Here is an 18,754-nt window from a genome sequence, read left to right as displayed (position 1 = left end):
TCTAACCCCACGTGAATCTATACATTGAAGAGCTCGCCTCTTTCGCTTTCGACAATTTTTCAGAAACAAATCCTGCCTTCTACAGCGGTTTGCAAAAAAGTTTTGTTCAAGTTTAGAAAAAAAAACAAACCATGCAAGCATGCAACAACATTTCTAATTTCAAGGCTACAAAACATTCAGCACAAATCATGCGTTTCCCCCCGCTGCGTTTCTGGAAGCAGAATATTCACCAACTCGTTTTTCCCATTGCAAAAACCGCACCATAAAATCCAGACGCATGAAAGCTACAATAATGCCAGCATTTCATTTCCTCCCTAATTTTATCAGGTTTGGGGGTAAGGAAACCATCTCCCCTTCTCTCCCCCACTCCCCCCACACCCCAGCCTGGACTTGAAAGCCTCTGAAACTTGTCAGATCCTCCCCCGTCCCGAATCGATTCCAAAATCAGAAGAAAGCTTCATTTTCAATTATCTCCATAATGAAAGAAAACACGTTGAAAGCATATGGGAGCAAAGAGCGCCAGATGGCTTTGGAAGGAAGGAGAGGAGTGAAGCTTTTATCTGCACATCAATCGTTTTGAGCGCCCAGATTCCACAGCCAAGACCGATATGGAAGATGGATCCTTATCAAACAGTCTACCCAAGAACAGAGCAAGAATCTCACAAATATTGCTTGGAGCTGCCTTGAATTTTGACTTAGCAGAGCTTTGGAAAGAAGGGAGGAGGCTGGATGAAGGACCCATTCTTCTTGCTCCAATCTGTTACCCAAAGGGAGAAGAATCTCACCAAGGTATGAAGTTCTATCCAGCTCTTTGAGGTTGGCCCAAGCTTTGAATATTTTGTGCCGCCTGCAAATTCCCTGGAGTTTTTACCCCCGTCACATCTGAAAGGCGTTGGAATTAGACTGCAGTTTGTACTTTCTACAAGATCTAGAAGATTCCCTACAAGACAGGAATTTTGCAAGACCTGCTAACTCCAAACCCTTGGATCTTAGCTGCGTGATGCGGCACAGAAGAGGCTACAATGGACTTTATCATGCCACATTCTAGAACAACACCACTTTGCCCCAGGCCTTGTGACCTCTGCTGCAGTGCAATTACTGCCTTCAACACCCACAGAAAGCAGCTGCAAAATGCCACAGAAGCATCCAAGCATAAAAATGTGCTTTTAGTTTACTTCTATCACAATGTCCTTTCCAACACTGTGATGCACAATCAGGTGGCATTGTTGGCAGATCGCAGCTGAAGTGCTTCCATTTTTGTCTAGATTTCATCCAATGTAACCAACTTTTTCAAACGAGAATTAAGGAGGAATTTCCCGACAGTGAGAACAATTTATCAGTGGAACAGCTTGTTCCAGACATTGTGGGTGCTCCAACACTGGAGGTTTTCAAAAAGAGACTGGACAGCCATTTGTCTGAAATGTTACAAGGTCTTCTACTTGCAGGGGGTTAGACTAGAAGACCTCCAAGGTCCCTTCCTATTCTGTTAAATGCTCTTATTTGCTTTGCCACTGGAGGTGGCTGAGATTCTGCAGATGGCACCGAGCTCCTTCCTTGAAGAGTTTACATTGTTACGAAAGGACTCCTTATCATTTTATAAGTCTTAGGATTCCATTTCTAGCTTGATGGCCTCCCTCTTCGTATTTGTGCCATGGTTTGGCCAAGTCACACAAACTCCAGGCAAGGCTGACGTTCCTCTGCCAAGAGGGGGTGTGTCTGAAATGTACCCCTACCCCTTTGCTGGAATGTGGTTGAGCAGATGTGTTTTAATCACCCCTCGGGGACCAACATCCTCACACTCAACATCCTAAACATCCCCATCTGCAGAAGGAGATAGTGCTGGGGAATGTCTCATACTGCAAAATAAATTACACACTTCACGTGCCAATAGAGCCAACATGTTTCCCCGATCATAGCTAAGATTGCGTCATCTGTGTTTCAATCATTTCATCTTGAGTAATAAATCAAGGGGAAACTAACGTCAGCCTGCCTCTTCAAGTTATTCACAGGACTGGGACCACACGGTTAGACATTCGTATCCGGAAACAATCAATGTCAAAACATCTGTTAGTCAAAGCACATTTCCAATGATGCAACCTGCTGGTTTTGCCTCCTTCACCATATCATCTCAACGTCTGCCTTCATGGTTCAATAGGACAGGCTACACAGCTCGCTCAAGAGTCATACCCTACTTATCATTGCCACGATCCTTTCCCTTCTCACTACAGAGTGTGGGCTGTGGGGTTTCAGATGTGGTGCTCTGAGGAAGCATGAAAAGAGTCCAGGATGCTTTGTCTGGAGATAATGATGGGGAGACGCAACTGTTGCTTTCAGTTATCACTTAGAAGGGTGGGGTTGTTGTTTGTTTTTTTCAAACTTGGCCACTTTAAGATGTGTGGACTTCGACTCCCAGAATTCCCCAGCCAGGATGGGCTCCCCAATGTTTTAAAAGACAATTTACCTCCAAAAGCTAAGGCTTCAAACAATGGCTGGACGTTGCAAGCCATGGTCAATTTCTTCCAGGCTGAGCTCTCAGGAGGGGAGGGGGAAGCTCTGGGGTTGCTGTCCATGGTACTGAAATCTAAGCCCCCTCTGGACTGGATCAATTTCGTTTTCCTTCAGTCGACTCCTTCTTGCCACATGTGTTTTTAAAATATATTTTTACATATTTTTCTTTATCATCACGAGCGAAGTTTGATTGATTTAATGACATTGAACACCGACGTAAATCCATCATTAAAAACATAACATCCGTATGTCAAACAAAAGATTTTTTTTAAAAAAAATGAAACCCAGATTTACAGTCAAATAAGTCCACAGGCTCTTTTAAAGAGGACGGTTTTTATTATCTTCTGAAAAATAATCAGGACAGAGGCACAGCTAATCTTGGACAGCCATCTCTGTTTGGGAAGGGGGAACTACTACTATGAAAGCCAACCTCTGAGCCCCAGTGCCCTAGTTAACTTTCAAGGTGGATATCTGGGTCATTTTCTCCCTCCTGGATTATGTAGGTCAGGCAGAACCTACTGAAAGGGGACAGTCCTGAAGGTAACAACAGTCCATGTCCTAGAAAGAGCTTTCTAGTTGATCAAAACTTTGGACTGGCCTAAAGTTCCTCAGAACAGGGATTATTTGGCTCAGTTGAGGAATACCACATGCTACACCAGTTGTAGCTTCCAAGTTTACATGGAAGGGCGGCCTCAGGTGATGCAATTCCCTGGTGGGATTATGGCCAGCTAGATAGATACTTGGAGATACCGAGAACCTTCTGCACTGACCTGCGGGTGTCACGCTGGGTTATACGACAACTTTGTAGTGGGGGACAATAGCCACCCACTAAGTTCAGGAGGCAAATCTCAATAGCCTGCCCACCAAGCTTTTATCATTCGTCCTGGCATTACCAACAATATAACCTACACAAAAGGATGTGAGGTACAGTCAGCCAGTCCCTTCGAAGATCACATCCATAATGCATGCCAAGTGTTTTGACTGGTGTTCAGAAGTTCCGTCATTATTCTGAGCACAATTCCTGATGCAACTGTGTGTGGCCGCCTTAATATTCTCTTTCATGCATGGCTTCTGTGATGACAATCCCCCACACTGGGAACCGATAGGGTGGAGGAACAAAGAGAGACTCCAAAATAAACATGAGATCACCTGAGTTAAATAGCAAGAGAGGTGAGACACCTGAAGCACGTCCCACTTTGATGAAGACTGCTGGGAAAATAAAAAACCCACCATGGAGCATGGAACCTCCCATCATTTCTTACCAAATATATCTATTTTTTCCCCTTCTGAAACCTTGCAGCTCCTGGGTTGGGGGTTTCTTTTTTTTGTGGTCTTCTAAGGATCTTTTTGTCTCGCGCTTCGCCAGTTTCTAAATGGCCCAGACAATAGCAGTGTCAGCCCCGTAACTGTTTAGCATTCCCTTGGCTCGCTGTGCTTCTCTTATCATTTTGACTGTGGCTTGAGCTTATTATCGGCTCCTCGCTCTCTGTATCTGGATGGCCTCAACAAAAATCCTGCAAAACAGAACTCTAGGCAGCAGCCAGTCGTCTCGGTGTGCAATTAAACGTTTGTCGTCTTTGGATTGTGTGGGAGCATCCTGCGCCGGATGAAATGAAACCACCTTCTCTGAATAGCATGGCTTTCTGCATCCTTGATCAGCAATTAGCGTTCTTCTTCCTTGTATGTCTCATAGCTTGGCTTGGGCTTTATTTTGTTCAACTTGCAAACCCTACCTAATCACAAGTGCCTTGGAGCAGCATACAAAAGCTTTGAAAACACAACATAAAAATGAAAGAGATTAAAAACAACAACAACAAAGGAATAACTACGTTGTATTGGAAGCACATTTGTTCATAAGCCCTTAACCTACATAACATCCATAGGATGTACCAGAATCTGCAATGTGACATTGGGTTGACTCCTGTGTCCTTCTCTATTGTAATTGCAGCCCACGCAATTTTCTTTCTCTCCCACAAATTGCATTAGGCAAATTGTCTTTGTTAATTTCTGCCTCCCTGCTGGGTGCGGCTTTCTTTGAATTTCTCGGAGGCTTTAGAAGACTGACTTCTATGGAACTGAGAGAAGCCCTCGGCTGCTCAGGTTCTTATCACCGACCCAATTTTCCCTAATCTTCCATTTGTTCCATTGTGTGCCTGGTTGCTCTTTCAAGATCACCCAATCTGAAGTTAGTTTGGACGCTTGGTGGATTTGCTCTGTTGGGGAAAAAAATCCGTCATGGGATGTGCAGCTGCTGAGGTGTGCAACACCTCCGCAAAAAAATATCTTTGTGGAAAGATCCTTTTGCCTTCCTTGGGTAACGGATGAAGCAATGCGACTTTATCATTCTTCTGGATGAACTTATGTAGACCAGGCTTTAAGAATAGTTTAGATTATGAAGAAGGAAGGAAGGAAGAGGAAGGAGGGAGGAGGGAGGGGAAGAAGAGGAGATGGAAGAGAAGAGGAGGAGGAGGAGGAAGAATGCAGGCATCTGAGGAAACCCAAGGTAGCATCCACAACTGAAGCCTCCATTTTGACTTTTTTGACTCTTCCTCAGCAGAAGAGAGGAAAGGAGTATGCCTATCCATTCTGAATTGAAGTCCACACCATTTAATGCTGCTGAAGTTGAAGTATGCTTTGTCTCAGGATGCAACTCCAAATCCGGGCAACTCTTATTCCCAGGGATTGTGCAGGATGTGAGCAGAAAGCCAACCAAGAACAAGTTGTTCCCCATCCAGAAACGAAGATGCTTGATGCTGGCCGAAGACCAGGCATTTGGTCCAAGAAGGTGGGAAAATCCGCCAAAGCGAGACGGCCGTGGGACTCCGCCAGGGCTCTTTCCCAGGTCTACTTTTCCAGAAAGCTTTCATGTCTTTTAAACCTGGCAAGATTGGCATCAGGCAGGCCTAATTGTCTCTGCGGTGCTCTTACTGCCTCTTCGGTTATTTACTAGATGTTCATCTTGACTTTCCTCCAAGGAGTTAGAAAGGAGCACACGTACTTTCTCGTGCCCTCCCTGCTAATATTCTCTTCGCTGCTGCCCCACGAGGTGGATTAAGTTGATAGAGAGTAATTAAGTTAGCCGAGCAGCAGAGGGGAAGGCAGAGAGCAGCCATAAATCTGATCTTCTGCAGTCCTAAGTCAGCTCTTCTCATTCAGCCTTGGCCAACCTTGGCAAACTCGAAGGTGGACTTCAGCTCCCAGAATTCTCAGTGAGAGATACTGCTGGCAGTGGAATTCTGGGATTTGGAGTCCATGGATCTGGAAATTGCCACGGGTGGGGAATTATGCTCCAATTTAAACCACCCTCAAGTACTGGTTGTGTTAGGACTACAATCCCCAGGATTCTTCATTAGTACGGTTGGGACTTCTGGGTGGTAGAGTCACGATTCCTGGGAAGAAAACCATGTGGGTTTGATTCTGCTCCTGTGCCGATTTCATGCATTATCTAAATCAGATTTCTTGCCCCTTAAAAGGCCTCCATTGGGAGTCAGGTCGCCATGCTTGGAGAAAATGAAAAATCAAAATTATTGCTGCCCCCGATATAACATCTCCAACTCGTTTCCTTTTCCTCCATTATAAAAAAAAAATGCAAGACTTGTTTTTTTTCTTAAATCACTTTGAAAGGGTCCCTACTGTCTTGGCATGCAGGACGAAGGAGATTGAAAACGAGAAGCGTTGCACTCAATCAACGAGTTTGGAAAAAAAGCAGCGGGGAAAAAAAACATAAGCTTTAGAAAAACAGCCCCTACAGCCAAGCAAGATTTGAAGATTTGATTGCAAATGAAAACCTCACTTTCATTGCAAGGCAGCGTCAAGGAAATGTCCTTTGAATTTCCATCCTTTTTACATTTCCATTTGCATCAATATCTTGAGTCCAGGACAGTAGTAGGATTCAAAAATATTTTACTATTGGTTCTATGGTTCTAAATCGAGGATTAGCTGTATTGCACCCAAGCATTTGTTTAATTGGTTCCTCCCACCCATCGGGCGTCGCTGGATTGGAGACCCAAAGTTGTGTAGACCAGGGGTCTCCAACCTTGGCAACTTTAAGCCTGGAGGACTTCAACTCCCAGAGTTCCCCAGCCAGCAAAGTTGAAGTCCACAGGTCTTAAAAGTTGCGAAGGTTGGAGGCCCCTGGTGTAGTCCATCTGTGTTAACTAAGGACAACGAAGACAGTGCAAAATCCTCTTGTGAGATTACACAAGCATTGCCCCTCCTGAGATTCATGCCAGGACAACGCCTGGTCTCATATTTTCCATCACCAGCGTTGCGTAGGAAGCAGCGCCTCCCTGAACAAAACACTAATTTGTTTCCTTTTCAAATAAATAAATCCTGTATTCCAGCCATCTGCCACACGCAGAGCGGATTAGCACCAATTCATTACCAAATCATAATGATGCTAATTATTTATTTATGGTGAGGTCAGGGGTCAATTGCATAAGGATAAGAAGGAAAAGAACACCAGATATATATATATATATATATTTCTTACAAAATTCCCAGAGGGATCTGGTTGTGGGAACAAGATGCTGAAAGATGAAAGGGGATGAATAAATAAGAAAGAAAGAAAGAAAGAAAGAAAGAAAGAAAGAAAGAAAGAAAGAAAGAAAGAAAGAAAGAAAGAAAGAAGAGCAAAGAGAGAGAATAAACAAAGGGAAATATAAAGGAGTGCTTCTGACCTTCTTTGTAATAGTTATACATGCATTTATATTTTATCCGTTTGCTCTAAAGCAGGGGTGTCCAACCTTGGCAACTTTAAGACTTGTGGACTTCAACTCCCAGAATTCCTCAGCCAGCCAAGCTTTCCTGGCTGAGGAATTCTGGGGGTTGAAGTCCACAAGTCTTAAAGTTGCCAAGGTTGGACATCCTTGCTCTAAAGTTACCTAGATAGATTCCACCCATGTTTTACCTACAAATAAAGGTAAAGGTTCGCACACATGTGCTAGTAATTTCTGGCTCTAGGGGGGCGTTGCTCATCTCCGTTACAAAGCCAAAGCACCCAGCACTGTCCGAAAAACATCTCCGTGGTCATGTGGCCGGCAGGATTAAGCACCTTCAAAGGTGCATGGAACGCTGTTACCTTCCCACCTACAGTGATCCCTATTTTTCTACTTGCATTTTTTTCATGTTTTCGAACTGCTTGGTTGGCAGAAGCTGGGACAAGGAACAGGAGTTCGCTCCGTTACAGGGCGCTAGGGATTCGAACTGCCAAACCGCCAACCTTTTCTGACCAACAAGCTCAGCGTCTTAGGCACTGAGCCACCACGTCCCTAGGTTTTACCTATAATCTTTCCATATTCTATCCTTTCTAATCATCCAACTCATAAATCACAAGCCAATGCTTTTCATTTTCAACAACAACAACAACAAAACTCTGTAAAGTCACGAACAAATGTAGTTACGGTTTGTTTCCTTAATCAAACATGTCAATCTTACCATCTCTGCAAAGTCTGTCATTGTCACTCATCAATCCTCCATGGTGGGCATTTCAGTCAATGATGCTTTATGTTAACAAAGACCCACAATGGCCCAAAGTTGAGTTTTAGAACGTCTATCATAAATTCAAAGGAGGTGTTGGGGGTGATTATTGCCTTAGGATGCTCTATGTTAAAGCCAAAAGGGTCTTGGGGTGGGGGGTGGGGGTTTGCATCATGAAAAACATTCTGGACCTGTAAGCAGGCCAATGCAACAGTAATGGAACCCGCAGAGTCATTTCCAGATGGTCTCCTGAGGAACCTCAAAAGAAGCCAAAGTCACGAGACACCACGGTTGTCTTTGGATCTGCTGACTGCAAACAGGCCAGGTTGGGTAGCTTTTGCTATGGGCTGCATGCCTACTCGGGGTTACCATGGTGACCTGATGCAGAGGTATTGTGGCCAGTTGGACAATCACTGCAACCTGGTTGCCCAGGAAAAGCCTGCTAACTCTCAAGCAGCTATTCTCGCCTCTGCTTCCTAGGAGAAACCAGGTTGGGGCACCACCAGATGATCTGATTGACAGAAGGGATGGGGAGGGGCAGAAAGGACACAAGAGGACTTCAACCTTTACTCCCTACAGCCCGGGGGGTGGGGAATTCAATACACTGAAAAAAAAGGGGGGATGATGACCCCATCATCTGGAGAAGGAGCGGGTAGTTAAACACAGAATGTAAGAGGAGCTTCTGCAAGGAGTCATCCATCCAGAAGGACCCAACCAAAACCTATCCAGATTTAAAACAGAGACCCACAATGGCCAAAAGTTGAGTTTTAGAACATCTATCATACATCCAAGGGAGGTCTTGGGTGTGATTAGGACAACGTAAGGTCTTTCCTACTACAGGCTAGAAAGGGGCAAATGTAAATTAATCCTCTCTGGTCATCTCCCTTGTGAACTTCTGCGTAAGGATAGGGAGAGCCATGTGACCTGATTGGTAGTTTAACGGAGCATGTGCCAGTAAATGGAATTTGCACATGCGGATGATGCCATATAACAAGCTCATCTCTAAGCAGGTTCAATTGTTCTTTTAATTCAGCTGAGTCCCCTTGAGCAGGCGGGATCTAAGAAGCTAGAAGTGCCCACAATTCTAGGAGCCTTTTTCTACCATAGTCAACTGTGTTATTTCAGCTGTGTTGTTCCAAGGTGTGCCTTGAGGAATTCCTCTTCGTGGAGACAACCTGGAAATATTCCCGACCGATAAATAAATCCATGTCCCTGGCACACTGAGATAAGCCAGCCCTAAAAATCAGGGGTCCCCCTGGAATTATAGCAAGAAGAAAAAAAGGAAGTTGAGAGGTGGGGAGAAAGAGAGAGAAAGAAAGAATTTACAGTTACAGTTCCCAGATTCACTGGAGTTCCGCTATGAATATTGCTGGAATAATGCTAATCGTGGGGTGCTTGGTGCTCTCTGAGCTTGGCTGTTTTCTTGCAGACCTTTCATTATTCAACTAAGTAACATCTAACACTGATGATGTTGCCTAGTTTGGTCATGAAACATCTGAAAGGCAACCCCCTCAAAACATCACAGTTCCCCCTCCTTCCACTCCTCCTCCTCCCATCCCACTCCTATCTACTACTGATGATGTTCCCTAGTTGGGCCATGAAACATCTGCAAGAAACCACCAAGTTCAGAGAACACCAAAGACCCCACAGTTCATCCTTGAATACAAGCATTCTCTCTTCTGTCATGCTAATTGTTGTACTACAAAGTGGGTCCTTCAAAATCCGCACATCCTTTTTTTTGGGGGGGGGGGTCTGATTTTACGGGCGCGTTCTTGGTGGATGATTAGATTCTTCCGACAAGGGAGAGTTTTGGGCTAATCCCTTTGCTGTTTGCCTTCTCTCTCCTCCCTCCAGTTCTCCCCCATCTGAACAAACGAATGCAAACCAAACAAAACAAAATGTTGAGCAAACATTCCTGCCAGATTTAAAACAAACAAACCTAAGCCCTCCCTGTGAAGTTGTGTGCCTGTGTGTGTGTGTGTGTGTGTTTAAGCAAGCGCCATACATCATCAATGATAATTGCAAAACCAAATGAAATGCTTATTAACACCACCTCAACTCAGCGGAACAGCTGTATGTGTTTGTAATTCATTGATGGAAAAAAAGTAATTTGCAAGCAGCATTAAACAGTGGGGGGTTGGGGTCCTAAGGGTAGATCTGTACTCCAAGGCAGGCAGCCTTACTTATGAATTAAAATTAGACCTTCAGACGAGAAGGATCTTTGAAGAGAGCAGGGTGAGCAGAAATCAGAAGAGTTAACCCAGCCAAGATATTAAGGTCGTGTTAATTAACAAGGACTACGTAGCTTCCCTTCAAGCAGGTAATATCATTTCTATAGGTTGACACTAATTTACAAATCAAGAAAGTTATTTATATATGAAGAGCTTGGTCAGAATTTCTCAAAAGTGCTGTGGAATTCAAAAAATCATCTCTTTCAACCACAAGGGGCCAAACCCATCACTTTGGATCAAACCAACTTGGGATCACACGGCCATCTTGGTTACCGTACCCTGTGGACACCCTGGCTGTGTGTTTGCTGTAGATGTTCTCTCTCTGAGAATTCATTTCCACAGACATTCATGCTTTCAACCCAAAGCTTACGCCAAGGGTCTTCAAACTTGGCAAGTTTAAGACGGGTGGACTTCAACTCCCAGAATTCCTGAGCTAATATGACTGGAGGAGGAATTCTGGGAGTTGAAGTCCTCTCTCTCTCTCTCTCTCTCTCTCTCTCTCTCTCTCTCTCTCTCTCTCCCTCCTCCCTCCCTCCCTCCCTATTTACCTATCTATCTATTAATTATCTATCTATCATCTATCACAGGGTCTTCAAACTTGGCAAGTTTAAGCGGTGGACTTCAACTCCCAGAATTCCTGAGCTAACATGACTGGAGGAGGAATTCTGGGAGTTGAAGTCTACAAGTCTTAAAGCTGTCAAGTTTGAAGACTCCTGGCGTATTACATCTTTCTTACTTTACTAAACTTAATCCATTAACTACACTGTTCTCAGATTCCGACAGAAAAATGTCTAAAGTTGATTTGATGCATTAGAAATCATTTCTCTAACTCAGTGTTTTTCAGCATTGGCCACTTTAAGATGTGTGGACTGGCTGGGAAATTCTGAGAGTTGAAGTCCACACATCTTAAAGAGATATACAGATGTAAAAACCATACAAATATCCAGCCGAAAAAGAGATTTCTGTTTCTTTATACTATCCTCCTATGACTGATTTCTACAAAGAATCTTACTTCATTGGCTTTCATTGAAATAACCCAATTGACATTAAACTACTTAAGTGTGAATGATCAGGACAGAAAAGCAAAGTATAATACTCAAGAAAAAAGTGTTGCCCATACCATATTATTGATTTGACCCCCAAACTGAACACAAATGCTCAGAACCAAACATAAAACATATACCCCAGTCCCTTCATCTATAGCAGGGGTGTCCAACCTTGGCAACTTTAAGATTTGTGGACTTCAACTCCCAAAATTCCTCAGCCAGCAAAGCTGGCTGAGGAATTTTGGGAGTTGAAGTCCACAAATCTTAAAGTTGCCAAGGTTGGACACCCCTGATCTATAGTTTTATGAATGGCACAACAGAACACTATTGGTTTGGGCTGATTCTTTCCCCATTTATTATTGTTCCTCAACCATCAGCATCAAAATTCTGATTTTAGAGACATTAGGAGTAACCCCACCCATGAAAATTAGCAGCGTTTGCGATCTCCAAGGTGCTTTTTCAAGAGGCAGCTTGACTTTTTGGTTTCAGGATATAAATCCTTCCATTCCCCACCATCCAGTCAGAACTGAAAAAGCTTCTTGGTTGAGAAGTGAAATGTCTTCGAAGGAGAACCAGAAAGTCTAGTTGCCTCCTGGAGGGAAAAAAAATATTCTGGATAACTGAGGATCTACATAGACAATTCAGCGTTTGGAAATGGAACCAGCAATCCATTCAGAATTGGAGCATGTGCAACTCACGAGTCTCACATCTCATCAAGCCTAAATGCACTTTTCATCTGGACATCAAACATCTCCTTCCCCCCCCCCCTTTTTTCTTTTAAATCATCCTGCTGATGACCAGCAGCCTCCAATGTCAAAACAGGCACGCTCAGTTGGTGACATTCACTTCACCTAGGAAAGCAATGGTTACTTAACATTCTTGTTAAGCTCACGGGTATAAACTAAATTGACGGGCCACAAAAACATTTCAGAAAAGAAATCTAGAAATCTACCTGTTCACAGCTAACCACAGATACGTTGCTGGGTTGATGGCATTCCTTGCAGAGAAGAAAGGCTGCAGAAAGCTGTCACTCGTGCATTTACCTTCTGACCGTCTAAGGTATTCGGAGCCAATGACATATTAAAATGCAGATGCTCCTTTGTGCCCGAAGATTATGTTAGCTGCGTATTAGAGCTACTTCTGCAAATAATTACCTGAGGCAGGGACGCCAGCCACATCATTAGCAAAGCTTTCCTTGCAATACAACTAGAGGAAAAATGCGTGGATACGCACAAATGGACACCCCAGAAATATTAGCAAACTGGTCAATTAGCGCTTGTTCTCGAGCGACTCAATCACTCAGCTTTGCACCTTGGTGTATCTCTTTCAGGATGGAGTAGCTGACAGCTCCCCATGTCGTGTCGCAAAGCCACAAAGGAAGACTTGTCTCTCCCCTTCCCACATATCATTTATTCCCTCAGAGGCTGAAAATCATTTGCTGGCGAGATAGAACCCTTATAAAAAGTGTAAGAAAGGTATACACCTGTATTTGAAAAAAAGAGACTCTCCAGAATCTGAAGGTCTAGTTGCAAATCTGTGGCGAGTTTTCACTCAGCGATCCGACAGGATGGGGTGGACTAGACAGAGGACCGATGGATTTGTTCTGGTCTACGATTTGGAGATTTTTGGAATTTTCCCTTTTCTTTGGAATGGCTGTGCTGAGATTGATGCTTGGTTACTGTGACTTTACAGGCCACTTCACATATCCTGCTAATCCTTCATTTTGTAAATCTCATAAACAACCCATCCTTAGTTAGATCAGGGTTGCTCGATCTTGGCAACTTTAAGCTGAGTTATGCCTTGGATTATTGTGCAAAGCCTGTGTTCTGACCAAGCCTTCCTGAGACCGTAATTAAACACACTCTTAGTCCAAACAACTCTGGTTTTATTTCAATGCTGGGAATTATGTGCATTCCCAGCCCGTAATGAATCCCAAACAGTTCCTCGAGATAAGCACCCACCTTTCTCTCCTTTGAATGGCTGCCAACAACTAAAGTGCCTAATTAACTGGAAAAAAACAACCGAAGTACAAAATCCACACAGAGCTTCAAGGTTTAATCCAAACAGAGCAAACGACTTTGCTTCCTGCAAAGATTTCTCTACCTTTGCCTGTCCTTTGTACTTTATGGGAGGGGCAATCACCTCCCAGCCTTACTCCCGAGTTGCTCTTTTGTTTCAGCTGCTCTCGCCTTCTAGCAGCTCTGTGCACACGCACACTGGGAACAGGCTCCCCTGGGTCCTCTTCCCGCTGCTGCCAGACTCCGGAGGCTCCGGAATCAGCACATAACTCCCAGATGTCCCAGCCCCATTTCTGCATCAGATGCAGGAATCTCCTCCGAGTCCTCTCCAGACTCCCTGACTGGTCCTCATTCTTCCCTACTGTCCGATTCCGCTGCCGTCTGCACAGGCTGCCAGAGAACCACAACAGCCTGTAAATTTAAACCCAAAGTTCATGGTGGCAAAACTGTCAGGCACAAAGAACAAGGCTGGCTTTATTGATTCACGAGAATCTAGCCAACCCAAATTCCACTCTGAACCGGCACCAGATAAGGATCAACGGAATTCAAGAGAGGTTGGACTTGCATCATTTGTGGCGATGTACGGACTCTAGGCTGATGTCTTCCTTAACTCTACCCCTCCCAGCTCTGCCTGCTCTTCTACAAAAATGCTCTTTCTCCACCCTTGTGTGCACTAAAAGACGAGTGAGCGAGACCTAAATATTGTAGCACACAGCTACTATCCACGGAGTGTGAAATGATGCTGCCCAGGCTGATTAAAATGGGGGAAAAAAATGCTCCTTAACACTCCACTAATTGCCTGCTATTCTGGGTCTATTTTCTTCCACCAAGCGACGGTGCCAAAGCCCAGCCAGAAAAGAAGCTATTCTTTCACCACCAAATGGTACTGATGGCTTTGGTATGAATAAAACATGCCACATGCAAGATTAATATGAAAATGGAGTTGCTGGTCTCATCAGCAGAAAGCAGAGTTACAGAGCACACACACACACACACACACACACACACCATGCATTTATTGCTAAGATTGGCTTCTGTTGCCATGGCTGAAGTCTCGGTGAGGCTAAATGGGCAGGAATCAATTTTGCTTCTTTATCCCATAAAGTGGTCAAGTATTTTGGTTTGATGTATTTGTATCCCGCCTTTATTATTTTTATGAATAACTCTAGGTGGCAAACTCCTTCCTCCTTTTATTTTCCCCACTACAACAACCCTGTGGGGTAGGCTTAGGGCTGAGAGTGAGTGACTGGCCCAAAGTCACTCAAGTGGCTTTTCATTAACTAGAACTCCCAGTCTCCTGGTGACTGGTCCAAAGTCACCCAGTTGACTTTCATGGCTAAGATGAGACTAGAACTCACCATCTCCTGGTGACTGGCCAAAAGTCACCCAGTTGGCTTTCATGGCTAAGATGAGACTAGAACTCACCATCTCCTTGTGACTGGTCCAAAGTCACCCAGTTGGCTTTCGTGACTAGGGCAGGACTTGAACTCACAGTGTCCTGCTTAGTAGCCTGGTGTCTTAACTGCCAGGCCAGACTTGACTATCCAGTCCTGTTGACTGACGCATTTAATTGAGCCCTATGCTGCTTTTCAAAAATCAGGATTTTGTTTTCTTCTGCAACTAAGTCCTATTGAGACATCACCCCCAAGGGGTGCAGGAGAATGATAACATCACCAAATAAATGTTATGATACACATGAGGTCCTTGTGGCTTGTGGTCTGAAATGGCAAGCCAGATCTCCAAGTCAAATATTTGGGATGCTGCAGTGTTGCTTTGCGTGGCCCAAGAAAATGGTGCCGAGGCATGTTGAGCCTTACCTTGGTTCTCCTTGAAAATGGTGACCTATAAAACTTAAGTCAAGTTCTGCTAAACCAGGATTTTAATCCCTCCCACTCCTTGTGGGATACACCAGCAAATGATTGCTCTCAGCTACACTTCACTTCACTGGGTGATTATTACCGGGATAAAATTAGAACGCATGGACTATCCTGAGAATTAGAAGGATCTAAATCTAGTTCATAAATAGAGTGAGCGCATACCTCTGGGTGTTTTCACGCCGTGCCTTTGGAAAGAAAAATAACCACCCCTTCAGAAATAATCTACTGATTCCTGTTTGCTTTTCCAGATCCTCCAAGCAGCTCATTCACGGCCGAGTGTCAGCTCCGTCTCCTTTGAGCAAACACCTACTCAGATAATTTACCTGCTCAACAAGCAGAACTGGGATTAATTATTCAACAACGGTTCCTGTCTGCTCTGGATTAAGTCAAGGCTCCTAAATGGTTTCTGAATTCTCCAGTCAACAGGAAGTGAATACACCTAACAACAGCCTGGATCTTAGCTCTTTGCGGAGGGAATAAAAGGGTGCAGCCGAGATGGGAAGTTAGACAGAAGGAACTCAAGACAATGCATTCAAAATCTGCTTCTTCCTATTAATGAATAGCTTTCGTGTCAATCCACATCGCGCAATCTCCACCCATCAAGGGCCTTGGCAGAGATGCCCTTTTCTTGAACTTCAGTGAATCTATATCAAATTAATTTAGGGAAAGATATGAGCTGCTACCCTCCCATCAGTATCGTTGGCATCTTATCAAAACCCTTTTTTTTTAAAAAAGGAACTCGGTTCCAAATTGGCTTTCTGCACAACAGAGCCGGTTTTAGCAAGATGCCAACTTTCTCACAAAAGACCATCTTCTCTGGTGGCCCTTCAGATGAAGACACCATAGTCCCGTTTCCTCAAAGGGCCCCAAGATTATGTCCCTCTCTTCTTGCAGATTTTCCCAATCTCCGGTTCCCCCAAACCTCCTTCGCAACATGACATAGAACAGCCTCACTTAGGTCAAAGTTTGGGGATCAGCTCCCATAATCCCAAACAATCATGGCCTCATGCCAGCTGGGGATTATGGGAAGTGTTGGGATGATGACTGCTCCTGTGGTTCAAGGTGAGCTCCCCTCATGGGAATCCTGCCATTGGGTCAGGTAAGATGATGCGATTCCTCTCTTCTGACTACCCTGAAGGCACCGTCCGTTGCCCCCACCAATGCTGTAGGGTCTACAAGAGGAGTAAGCTCTTACTCACCACAAGGGACAGGGGCCTTTTCCAAGAGACCACACCAATCAGTCCGGACAGCAGCACCTGAAATTGAACCAGAAAGGTAAAAATAAATAAATAAAAAGAACAATTCAGAAATATGGATTTCTCAGAGCCAAGAGAAGAAGATGACAATTTGAGTCTAACTGTGTCAAAATCGCCATTTTTCATACACTTTCTTCTTCCCCAGCCCCCAAAAGAAACTTCTGCCTTTTTCTTTTTAAAAATCTATTTTCAGGTTGTTTCAAAAGTCCTTCCAAATTTGTCTGGGTTGTGCTTTTGAGTTGCCTTTCCCATTAGACCTGATGGGACTCTGGTGTTCTCTGAGATCAATCTTTCCATCGTTCTCCCCAGATGCTTCCCAACCTGAAAAAAAACGCACCCCACCTTTCCCCAACCTCTTGCCTTGAAGTTGAATGACAGGCCAGGAAGCCACAGACCTCTGGAGAAAGAATTAGGTCACAAGAGAGAGGACTTCCCAATACATTCTTGATTGCCCCATCAAAAATACATTCAAGAACATTGCATTCCACCCTGGAAAATTGCACCAAATTTCTGTCTCCTCTGAGACTCGTAAGAACGTAAAACCACAACTGATGCCCCATGGGTTGGACTTACCTCATCTCATACAAAAGTTAGTTCTCACACTAACCCACCACTGCCCAACAAAGCCCACCAGTCTACCAGGAGATGGCCTTCATGGCGGAAGGTTTTGTTCTGACCAAAGTTTATGGAGACAGTAGCAAACACACGTTAGTCCCCAAACCCTTTTTTCTTCATTTCAACGGCTCTGAATTTTAGTCCGTAATGAGTCTAAAACAGTTTGTAAATAGTCCCACGGAAGTCTGCCAAAGTCCTTCGGGATAAGTCTGATAAGCACCCACCTTTATCTTCCTTGAAATGCTGCCAAAGACTAAATTGCCAAATAGTTATATGAGGCCAAAACAGAACACAAATTCAACACCGAGTTTCAGATTTTAAACCAACCAGAATGAACGAAGTTGCTTCCTGCAAAGGTTCCTGTCCCTCTGCTTCTCCTTTATGTCTTATGAGAGAGCCAATCACCCCCAAGCCTTACTCCCAAGTCACCCCTTTTGTCTTAGCTGTTCTTGCCTTCTGGCAGCTCTGTGCATGTGCGCACTGGGAACAGACTCCCCTTCTTCCTCTGCCTTGCTGCTGTCAGATTCTGGAGGCTCCAGAGTGGCACATAACTTCCAGATAGCCCTGGCTGCATCTCTGTGACGGATGCAGGACCCTTGTCCGAGTTCTCCCCAGACTGAACGATGTTCCTCCCCACTGTCTGACTCTGCTGCCAACTCTACAGGTTTTGGAGGTTGCAATTCCATGCCATAAAAGCAGGCACAAGATTTGAAAGAGATTTTTTTTTGTCTTAAAAAACAACAACTAATTGTCTATGATGTTCTAAACTTCTCTCCTTTGGCATATTAACTTTTCAAAAGCGGAATAATTGGTTACAGGCCACATGAGATGGCACACGATATTTTGTCCCCGCTGCAAAATTCTCTGCCACCTCCACAAATCCATCATCGACACGAACACTGGATTCTTTCCTCTTTCTTCTCCGAGTATTATTTCCCCCTCCTCCCGGCTAGCTCAAAACATTTCCCTCCACCAAGTATTTGTTTTTACAGTACATTAATTCTATTATGCACCCATCAAGTTTAATGAAAAAGTTATCTGGGTATAATTATGCAAATTTATTTCCAAAAGTAAATGAATTCAAAGTGTAGAGAATCGCCGTGCAAATTAGCAAAAAAAAAAGCGCGAATGCTTTCTCTGTGTGTTGGTGTGCCTGGTGTTCATCGCCGTGCAGATGTCAAAACATTAATAGGCAGAGCTTGAAGGATCTCGATCGCATTGCGGCTTGGGTTAATCAAGATCACCAAATTGTGCAACTTAGGGCCGCCATCAGTTGCTGAACTGTAATTGCCAGCGGTGTTCCCCAAAAACATTTGGAGAACTAGAATGGCAAAGGTCCCTCCTTAACTCTGCTTTATACGAGGAGAGTAACGGAAGGATTAGATTCGAGTCATTCTTAAGGTCTTGCAATCCAAATATAAATGAATTAGAGTAAAACGCCCCCCCCTTCTTTCCCAGGGCAAAAGCTTTCTTTCTTTTACTTCAAAATTGCCTTTTCCCCGCCTGATGGAAATTGCCCAGGCTTGTTTCGAAGCAGAGCTGTGAAGAGTAATCAAACGAGAGCATTTTTTTTAAAAAAAAAATTATTTCTATGAAAAGTTTGTACGCGTAGACTCAAAGTAAAAGATTTAGCAAAATGGCAAGAACACAGAAGAATAGAAATTTTGGGCCCAGACAATCTGGAACTGCGCTGCCTGCGGTCCGATCTAAGCGCAGTACACAAAA

At 44.1% G+C, this 18,754-nt stretch overlaps 1 protein-coding gene across 3 annotated transcripts in view; it reads right to left on the bottom strand.

Annotated features, from left to right (window-relative positions):
- Positions 1–18,754, bottom strand: part of ENTREP2 (endosomal transmembrane epsin interactor 2) — an 80,552-nt gene that overhangs the window by 40,007 nt on the left and 21,791 nt on the right. For all 3 annotated transcript variants that reach the window (XM_087941693.1, XM_026709951.2, XM_087941694.1), the window contains exon 2: positions 16,358–16,414. In XM_087941693.1, coding sequence (XP_087797819.1) covers positions 16,358–16,414 — 57 coding nt within the window. The remainder of the gene's footprint in view (positions 1–16,357; positions 16,415–18,754) is intronic.

The sequence above is a fragment of the Pseudonaja textilis genome, chromosome 13 (genome assembly GCF_049901715.1).
Source record: "Pseudonaja textilis isolate UNSWEBS1 chromosome 13, rPseTex1.2, whole genome shotgun sequence".
Lineage (NCBI taxonomy): Eukaryota > Metazoa > Chordata > Lepidosauria > Squamata > Elapidae > Pseudonaja > Pseudonaja textilis.
Note: the sequence above shows the minus strand (reverse complement) of the source record. Positions and strands in the feature narration are given on the sequence as shown.